The following is a 10,685-nucleotide window of genomic DNA, read 5'->3' on the forward strand; positions in this document are numbered from 1 at the left end:
ATAAATTTATTTGAGTAATATAGAAATTTTATTAATATTGCCCAATAAAATTATAACGTTGACGCATTTAAAAAGAAAAGTTCATATAAACTCTTGTACTCGTACGTACCCTTACTTTTCTGCTGCGGGCACGATATACAATCATGTATATTACCGGAATATTTGTTTTGAACATACTAGGTATATTCACCTGCACATATACACAATATGTACATACCTGGCATGTTCATCTGCACATATACCCAATATGTACCTACCTAGGATATACTTTTTATGAACTGTGATGAATATACATGCATGTATATTCCACGAGCATTCATATTAGGAATGTTCAACCATGTATATTCCCAGGATATTCTCGCAATGTTCTGTATATTTTTTGAACATTCTGGGATATTCATAGAATATCAAATGCTATCTGGGAAGTTAGGTCAGATCGTCCTCTTTTGAACCAACATACATATACCAGTACTGGTTCGATCATATGCTTATGCGACACCCTGTTTATAATCTATTTTACTCGGATTCTTCTAGTAAAGCCAATAGCTTTGCGCCAGCTACCCCTAAAAGTGAATGGCGTGGATTTCAAATCTCAGTGAATAGACAGTGTAATTAAATATTAAATATTAAAAAATATTAAACAAATTGATAAAATATGAACTATTTAATTAAATAGCTCAATTAATTTGCTTTCAAACTTTAATGTTTATTTTTACCCTATTATATCACATTGCTTTTTAATTATAGATAGTAGTAGAAAATTCTTCCCTCCATAGCAAAAATTGAAGCTAACAAATATTTAAAGAAAAATATGCACACTTTTAACAAATTTTACATGATCAAATAATAACAATACTAAGTCGAATAGACTTAATTTAATGATTAGTGTGTATATTAATAATGAGTGTCCTACATAATAAAAATGTTTATTAAACTAAACTTTTAAGCGTGTTTTGATACATTTCTTAGGTCAATCCGTATACATCTCCGCCCTTCCGGTAATCAGCATTTGCAGTTATTTTTCCGTTTTCTTTCTTAAGCGCGCAAACAATTGATGACAAATTCCGTTGCATTTTGTGGCCTAGGGCTTTAAGACCATCCAAAACTTGCTGAAAAAACAGAACATTTATCAAAACTAATGTCAATTCTTCAGTTCTATTCTTCAAATTTGTCAGATTTAAAATTACTTGATATTTATAAGTAATCTCGCTTCCTACCTGTAACACGCCATATTCATACATTATTTGCATCGGATAAAGCTGATGATGGATTCTGGGCGCATCAACAGCTTCCTTAACATTTTCCTCAAACCACAGAGATCTAATGATGGTCTGTGATGAAAAAGTTTGTAAGTTAATACACGAGTTCATAATACCAAGAGTGCAATTTTGCTGTTTTTGTTAAAGATAATTCATTATTATACAGTCTGTTTGGTAAGCCGATGCATTCATTGCAGAAGGTGGCAGTATAAGTATGGTAAGCTAGGAGATGTGCTTTATTGAGTCAACACCACCTCTGCTTTGTACAAAATACAAATACAAAGTCTCCCCACATATTCGCGTCAGACTCCCTGGCCATAGTTTTATAGCCAGTAATTCTGCCTTAAGGTAAAATAGCGGTGCTTCAATCTTCTTTGTTCCTCGCACTTGCCCCAATGTGTGATAGTTTTTTCAGTTTAAAAATGATTTGTTGCTACAAAAGAAAAAGCGGAAAGGACAGAGACTACGTACGGCAACCTTTCACCGCGCCCTGCAGAAGATAAGAAGAGGGAGTATCACCATTGATCGTCTACAAAATAAGCAAAATAACTATTTTATTTCCATTTTTTAAATTTTTATTGTGACCCCTTTATTTTGGGGTCAGGCAAATCGCGTTAAATACTTGATTCATTGAAAAATCATGATTTCGCCGAGGAATCTATGGTATGATTTACATTTACAGTGAGTATAGACATACTATATCTCCATAATATATCATATTCCCAGACTTTTAAGCTATTTCACCTTTTCATAAACGTATTCAATTAAAGCTAAATTTTAACGGAATTTTATTTGAATTTCCCTATGAAATAATCTAGTTAGTAGGTACAAAGTTCGAGATGTGTTAATTGCAGGCAGCCCCAAATTCGGTGGCGATTTTATTAGCTTATAGAGTTTCGTATGAAAACTACACTCCCAAAGTCTGTATCTACTTATGCTATAACCATGGACGGCTATAATAATGCCGAAAGTTTCATTTTCTCACATAGCAGTTAAAGAAATGACAATTTTAACATCCAGAGGGTGGGAAACTAATCAATCTTGGGAGATGACTTATCAAGGAAATATATCTGAAACTACTGGTTCTATTACCTAAAACCTCTCGCAAGAAATGCATCGACTTAAAATATTTCAGACTTGTAAATACGCATGTTTTGAACAATTTATATATTCTTACCCAAGCCACTGTTGAGGTAATTACCGTGCCTCCCGAGGCACCGACAACCATTTTTGCATCCCCATCTTTATCAACAATAATCGTTGGACTCATAGACGATAATGGACGTTTTCCCGGTTGCATTTTGTTGTTTGGAGATCCCGGAAGCCCGAAGTAGTTTTTGAAATAGGGAAAAGAAAAATCGTCAATTACGCTATTGTAGATTATCCCCGTCTGTTTTGATGTCATTCCATTGCCAAAGCTAAAATGAAATAGTACCAAATAAAAACAATAAACCAGATAATAGTATGAACCCCAGGCAACTAAATAAACGAAATTTAAAAATTTTAAATTTATGACAAAACCTATTTCTATTTTAAACTAATCGTGTTCTTCCATGTAAATTGAAACAATTTATAAAATATACAATCTTCATTTGAAGTATTTATTGCAACTTATCAACCAGTCCCATTTTGGGCTTAATGCTGAGAAAGTCTTACATTAAAAATTCTGCATAAATAAGTACATTTATCCAAATTTGCGAAAATAAATAATTAACAATATTTGCTCGAAATATGCAGGGTCATCCAGAGGTATATGTAAATCTTGAAGCAGTGCATTCTATCAAATAAAAATGTACAAAGAGTTCCTATCAATTCGACCCTCTAAATGGCAAATAATACTGTAAGGCTTGTTTTGATTGCAAGGAAAATGAAAAGTATGATAATTAAATAAAACAAACAAGATATTTTGATTAAATTTCGAGCAACACGTTTTATGGAGGATTTTTTAAAACTTTATAAATTTAGAATATTTGGATATCTACTTACAAGAGATTTATGGAACTGGTGATGGATATGGCATCACCATTCTGATCTATAATCGAAATATGGGCAGTCCCATGATCGCCCTTGTCGTAAAATACGGCACCGTAGTGTTTTGGATCTTGAAACGTTGTATTATCCATTATTTTACTTCTTATATTATGTGCGTATTCTTGTGACGTTAAATTTGATAAGAGCTGAAATAATAAGAATAATTTCAGTTAACAGTAGTTAAAATATTTCTATATAAAGTCTTAATTAAATCAATATGAAACATTAGCATGGACTTTATCATGTGTTGATATTTTTGTAAAATAATTTTTTAATGTATGTTTCAGATGTTTTTTCTGGGTTATTGAACGTATATTATATTAGGTCGATTTACGTTGTAGCCGCATAGAAAACCTTTTGTAGTATTATATTAAGAACTCTAAGGAAAAAAATCATATAACGTTCTGCATGGTGATCAACGTAAAATGTAATCATGATATATTATTTTCTCTAGCTCCGTAAAGTAGCCTTTCTTGACAATATCGAAATTTATCAGAATAAGAAGTTGATCAGTATTGAAACGACCATTTTAATTTATAATTATATCAATTTTTTGTCAAAGAGCAGGTTTTATTAATTTTAATATCTTTTGACTTTCTCGAAACTTTGCTGGGCAATTCAACATTCTATATAAATTCAAATTTTATATATATTATCTTTTGTTCAATACTGTTTAATGGATGCCGTTTGTTTATTAGAAACGCTAGAATATTTCAGTTTGTTCGCATTCTTTATTCGATTAGGATTTTACTTCTTTCGACTTAATGATTTTTATGCTATTGTTAATTCAGGTATTATAAACTTTTGAAGAACTATATGATTTTTTTGCGTCTGCAGTCTTGCGGCCCTAACGAACGTATCTTAAAAACTTGGATTTCGCTCTACCTAAACGTTTTCGTGCAAACATGATGTAGCTAGAAAGGCATTGAATCGACTTTTTCGTTGTAAGCAAAATCAGAATTACAGCTATTCCTTGTAAGCAGCTACCAAAAAACTTCTTAATTTTTGTACTGTAAAGAAATGGTGGTAACGGGTGCCATGAGCTTCACAATCACATCAGCACAACAAGCAGATTTATTCTTCATTGAAAAGCTCATTTTGTTGCAAATGCTCTTTAGGTAGTTCGCTTTTTGAGCTGGCTGTTGTTTTCTTTCGATTCTTTATAACCGATTTTTTTCCCATGATTCCAGAGGTAAACACCAAAATATGGTGATAAAAGCGCAATTATCTCCGTATTTTTCATTGGATTCTCTTATCAGAACTGGAAACTTTTCTGCCACGCTGTTTTTCAAAAACCATAGAAATGTGCCCTGATTTAGTTACTTGGGAATTGCAATATCATATTTTATGATATTTTGGATGATTTCAGTCCGAATATTAATTGACATTTATTCTTGTGAATTTGAAATTTCGCAATTAATTTGTATTTTCTTCACTCCACAGTGTCCAAACTATGAATATTCGCTTGTCGATCGCTTTTTAGTGAAATAACGTTCATCGGCAAATAGGACAGCCGAAAAAAGGTTGGTGGGTTCTAAGCGACTCTGCGTCATTTTCCGGAATGTTTGTGCGGCGAGACAAAAACCTGATAATTAACGGTAAACATTTTTTGAGAATCGTTTTTTTCAAATTTTAAAATTGTTTCAAGTTGAGTCAAAGTTGTTACTGATATATTTCAAACTATTTTCTCCAGTTCTAGAGAATATTATCATAGAATATTGATGGAAAATTGCTTTGTAAGTTTTTGCTCAGAAACTCTCATAGATACAAAAATTCAGTAACCAAACGTTTCTAAATCGAACAAGGAGTTTCAATGTTTTTAAAGGTACATTCATGAGCGCAAAACACGATAAACGAAAATAGTTTTCGCTCTTCAACACTCTAGGTCAGTAACGGAGCATTTCCTGATTACATTTATATGCACTTTGCACTCCATTTTACGTTTACGGAAATTGCATGATTTTTGTTTTAGTTATGTTTTTCCGATTCAACATTTTCTTTAGCCATATACTCACATCACTTATATTAACAAAATTCGTATCTCCTAGTTCAGTTCTTTTGGCATACGCATATTTGAAAGCCTCAATGATTCGATGATAAGTAAGTACTGTCGAGTTCAAATCTTCTATGTTGTCCCTGTCGAACTGGTAACCGTCCAAAATGCCCAGAATTAAAGTTAAAATAGCGCCGGAACCAGGAGGTGGAGATGTGTAAACGGTTTCTTGAGTGCTGAATTTTATGCTAATTGGGTCCATCCACTCTGCCCTAAAAAGAAAATAATTTAAAAAGTTTATCTTAAAACTCTTTTGCAATATTAAAAAACGTTTATATTAAAACATAAATTAAGAACAGCTTTTGCTAACCTTAACTAACTTAGCAACTGAGTTTTCGCAAAACCATTCATCGATATTATTATTAAATTTTCATACTCACTCATATTTTTCTAAATCTTCGGATGTGATTATCCCTCCAGCTTCTTTCAAATCATCCAAGAACATTTTAGCTAGTGTACCATTGTACAAGTCATCTCCACCATTCACTGCGATCAAGCTCAAAGTTTTGCACAACTTCGTTGGCACTATTCGCGAGCCATATTTTTTATATTCGTTGTTTTTATCTTTGAACCATTCGCTGCAATTAAATAGCATAAATTAAGTAGAATGCGACGTTAAAATTCGTTCCAGCAATTACTTGAAGTTGGTATCTTCATCATCTAGCTTGTTTTTGAAAAAGGCATTGTATTGATGTTTGGTCATGATGTAGCCTTTGTTGCACAAGTCTACAGCAGGTTGAACCAGATCTTTCCACTCCAAGGTGCCAAATCGCTTATACAGTTCCCAGTATCCTTTCAGTTCTCCTGGTACTGCTACAGCCAAAGCCCCTAAACATCCCAACATAAATATATAAATATAAAAATTAATTCCTGGGTTTCAGTCATTTATTGTCTCTATTTATCAATTAAAATACGTTTCGGTGTATTTTTCCACCATCATCAGTTTTTATGTGTAGCGTTTAAAGTAGCAACAACGCTCAGTTTTTATGTGTAGCGTTTAAAGTAGCAACGCTACCTATAAAAACTGATGATGGTGGAAAAATACACCGAAACGTATTTTAATTGATAAATAGAGACAATAAATGAAACCCAGGAATTAATTTTGATTTGGAATTGAAACACAGTCAGGAAAGTATGTACAATATATAAATATAATAATTCAACGATTGAAACTTGTAAATTAAAGAGATAAAGTTTAACATTAAAAGGACGTGTATTAGGTAATTTTTTGGTCTTAATATATTTTCTTTATTTTATTTATTGTTATGGCTTAAGCTGTAGAGCCTTGCTGCTCCAATTATGTATATAAGGTGTCTCCTAAGCGCATGATCAAAAGGATATTGCGATATTCTTTGTATCAAAAGAAGACGATCTGAGCTAACTTTTATTAACAAAAAAATGGCTGGCTCCTCTGCTTCGTTTCGCAGGACCTTTTCTAATGAAGAAGTGACCGACATGTTCAAACTATTATTAGGGTTTTGCGAAGAGAACTTGCGTGAAAGCGTACGCGTAATGTGTAACATTATTAAGTCGCAAGAAAACAGACATACTTTTATGTGCAAAAACTATGAATGCTACAAGAGTTTACAAAGAGCACAAAATTGTAAATTAATGATTGGTGCATCAACCAAAAAAAATGAGTTGATTCCATCAGCCAAATAAAAAGTTCGGGTAGTTTTTGTACCATGACACTCAATAATTCACCACTTGTCCAAAACGGCTGAACTCGATTGTTTCATCAAAAGATGAGTCTTTCACAAGAACAAATTCACAGCGAGTGTCACCAAAATACATCAAACTATTCTCCCGATGTTTCAAAAAATATATTTTTATCTCCTCTTTTTTCAAACCCTATACAGAAATAATTTCCATAAAGTTACGTGATAGACAGCATACATATTACTATTGTTTTATACATTTTATCCTTGGAATCCCAGATAATTAGTATCATAAAAGCACATAACATACGATAAAGTGATGGCTTTGTTTATATTTGGAATGATATGGATTAAATGTAATAATATTATTATTGACGCTTTTGAAACATTTCCACTTGTTCAGATGCATGAATACTCGGTTTACTCTCTTTGACAAAGTCGTAGCCAATGAAGTACCTACTCGACAGGTGACCCAAAAATACCTTATCGTTGACTTGAATTTAGTTATAATGTTGTTCAAATTTTAGTTTAATGCGTAGCAGGCAGATGCCAAGGTTAATTATTGATTGAGGATGTGAATATATTGGAAGACATTCTTTTGCTACACCTTCTGCAGGTGGTAGGTACGACTATGTTTAACTAGTCAGTTCTTCACTACATGATATCTACATAATTTTTCTAATGAATCAAGTATTTGAAAAATATAAAACACTCATTGTGTGCTTGACTTCCTTTGACTTTCACTTATTAATGTAGTAAAGCTATCGCACTAAGCCCATAATTTTCTTTATTTATTTCTGCATTTGATTACGGCTATACATTATTTATGCCTTAAGTTCAAATTGGCAATGGGGAATTCGAAATGTAGTTATTAGCAGATGTTTCCAAACTCTTTTTTTTTAGATTTAAAGCTTGACTGATTTATTCGCCTTAAAACGTTTGCTTGATTGAAACGGTGGATTTATATCAACCAACTCAATCTTTTCATTTTACTGACAACATAATAATGAGACTTAGATTCCTAAAAACTCGATTTCAAATGCGTAAAGCAATATGAATTTGATGTAGGTTTCACAGATCTTAATTTCGTGTGCCTACTGTTTTATAATTATAATACGTAGGAATAACAGTCAACCAGAAGCAGATATGTCCCAAAGATGATTTTATTTGTATTTTTATCGAAACTATTGGTAGAAAATATTACAAACATTTTTGTCAAAAAAATGAACCTTAGCAAAAGCGAACAAGCGATAATCTTTTTATAAAAACATATTTTTTAAGCGTTTTCTTATTATAAAATGAGCGACATGGTCAAAGTCTTAGGCCTTCTTCGGCCGAATTTTGTTCCTCAGAAATCGGACGAGAAGAAGAGAAATCAGAGGTTTTGAGCTGAGCTCTTGATCCTTCGCTAATCCATGGCTCTGAAGTAGGAACAAATCCAACACTCTTCCGATATTATAAAAAAAAAATTAAGTTTAGTTCATGTAAATAATTAATTAATATCTAACATTATTAATTGACCAAACCACCCAAGCATAATTTTTTTGGTAAAATTATAGATTCTACAAGATTTTATAAAGAGCAGAAAAATGTCAAGAAAAGATTAGTGTATCCTCTATTAGTATTCCTATTAGTGAGTTGATTCCAGAGACCAAATAAAAAGATTTGGTAGTTTTTCTACTAAGACACGTGAGAATTCACCACTTCTCCAATGCAAAGCGGATGAACTCGGCTGCTTCATCAAACTATGAGTCTTAGATAAGAGAAAATTAGCAGCAATTTTCTTTACAATCCGTCGTACTATTCTCTCGATAGTTTAAAAACAAATATTTTGACTTTGGCCAACAATAGCAGATGAGCTAGACATTTGTTCTTAATAAAACGGTCACACCGTCTTATTGTGAAACAAATTCATAGCACTGCTATCAATAACCAAATTCAAATTTTGTTACACGGGCTCACCATGTATATCACAAGTGCTACTAAGAATTTGTCGCTTTAAAATTGATGCTACACGTTTCAAGTGTGTTTGATGTATAAAATCCAGTTGATTTTCATGTGTACCTACTCCTTTTCAAACTTTCAGGCTTAAATATTGTGAAACACGGCACTTGTAAAGTTAGTTACGATTAGAAAATTACTTAAACTTTGAAGATTATAATCTTGCAAGCATTCAGTTTCTGCGCAATTTTTAATTATTTGATAATTTTTTTTTATTTAAATAGGGTCTACAGATAAATTGAAATATTTTATTGTTGCCGTAAAATTAACACCACACTCTCTTCAAAAGCAGTATCTAATTATGACAATATAGATCAAGATAAATTTAAAATTAATTAAAACCGCATTTAAATTAAAACTATAATTTGCATAAGAACTATTTAAGGACACTTACATTTTGTGCATGTCGGCATCTTTGCGTTATTTTCTAAATTCATTGAGCAATCAAGTATTGGTTTTAGGCTATTTTCCGTCAAACAACTATTGATTCTTTCCTTAATATTCTTACCTCTTTTTGATATTGATTCATCTTTCTTGAACATCTCGTTTTTGACGGCTAAAGGGGCCTTTTCGCGGGCATTGAGAAAGTACGCTTTTTCTTCATCTCTCTTGTACAGGGTCATCAAAAAACCACCTCCCAATCCCATACTTTGCATTGTCACCACTCCGTTGCAAAACATGGTAGCGATTGCTGCATCGACTGCAGTTCCATTTTTCTCCAGTATGTCTCTGGAAAAAATAAAAGTAGAGATGTTAATAATAATGAACATTGTAATTTGGACGCGCCCGTTTTGGTGGGCAAAAATTGCAACTATTTGTGCAAAGTGAGATTTGGTGAGATCTACTAAAAGAGCTTTGGTCCAAAAAAACTGGTTTAATAATAGTAATAACAGTATGGATCGAAAAGATATTCTAAATATCGATACCGAAAGTATCTTAAATTTTTGTAAATGTTGAATTATATTATATTAAATTAATTAATGATTAGTTACTAAAATAAACTTAATAATCAATACTGACACGCCGTATAAATATTGTACCGTGGATGGCCGAGTATTAAACTCTTTCTTCTGCTTCCAACTTTTATTCCACTCGGTACAACTTTAAATGCGGAACAGGAACAAACTAACTTCCAAAAAATTACCGTCAACTTCACAAACAATAACAAAAACACACGGAAAACTCGCTCTTCAGACTCGCGGGGCTTAACCTCTTCTGCACCCGGTCGCTGCTTTCACTTCACTACTCCCGTCTTGATGTTTTGGATATTTTACTAGAGCTAGTTCGTTGGAACTTTTGCTCTTTTTTGACTGCCCTTTTCGGGACTTTTAAGTTTTAAATTTGGAAGAGTTTACTTTAATTGAGTACTTTGAAGAAGTGACCAGTGGATTTTTTTTCCCGTGGCACCTCTGGTTGGGGTTAGGGGGGGGAAGGGGGGAAGAAAAAAGGGGGGGTTTGTGTGGGGGTTTTGGGGAGCTAATCCCAGTTAAGGGGGGCCATGATGGTTTTCTGGCACTGGTCATTGCTAGGAAGTTTAAAGGTGTTTTGGACTAATGGGTTTGGGTGGTTAAGGACTTTAGCTTTGAATTTCGCGTGTTTTTTAGTCAGGAATTCAGGGATAGTGTCAGTTTTTAGGTCGTTGTGGATGTCTTTGTTACGTACGTACCAAGGAGCGTGACAGAT

The 10,685-nt window shown here is 32.9% G+C and overlaps 1 protein-coding gene across 7 annotated transcripts in view; it reads right to left on the reverse strand.

Annotated features, from left to right (window-relative positions):
• Positions 1–685: 685 nt before the first annotated feature.
• The window catches only part of LOC109538958 (scoloptoxin SSD14), a 36,127-nt gene continuing 26,127 nt past the window's right edge, over positions 686–10,685 (reverse strand). For 6 of the 7 annotated variants that reach the window (XM_019906415.2, XM_019906416.2, XM_019906418.2 and 3 more), the window contains 8 exons: positions 9,511–9,731; positions 5,982–6,171; positions 5,724–5,921; positions 5,306–5,555; positions 3,246–3,436; positions 2,437–2,677; positions 1,218–1,331; positions 686–1,109 (listed from right to left, as the gene is read on the reverse strand). In XM_019906415.2, coding sequence (XP_019761974.2) covers positions 966–1,109; positions 1,218–1,331; positions 2,437–2,677; positions 3,246–3,436; positions 5,306–5,555; positions 5,724–5,921; positions 5,982–6,171; positions 9,511–9,731 — 1,549 coding nt within the window. In that variant the 3' untranslated portion in view covers positions 686–965. Of the gene's footprint in view, positions 1,110–1,217; positions 1,332–1,543; positions 1,789–2,436; positions 2,678–3,245; positions 3,437–5,305; positions 5,556–5,723; positions 5,922–5,981; positions 6,172–9,510; positions 9,732–10,685 lie in introns of those variants that run through there. The other variant, XM_048664171.1, reaches the window with a different exon arrangement.

The sequence above is a fragment of the Dendroctonus ponderosae genome, unplaced genomic scaffold (assembly GCF_020466585.1).
Source record: "Dendroctonus ponderosae isolate FM_Combo_2020 unplaced genomic scaffold, Dpon_F_20191213v2 Dpon_F_20191213_2, whole genome shotgun sequence".
In the NCBI taxonomy this organism is placed as follows: domain Eukaryota; kingdom Metazoa; phylum Arthropoda; class Insecta; order Coleoptera; family Curculionidae; genus Dendroctonus; species Dendroctonus ponderosae.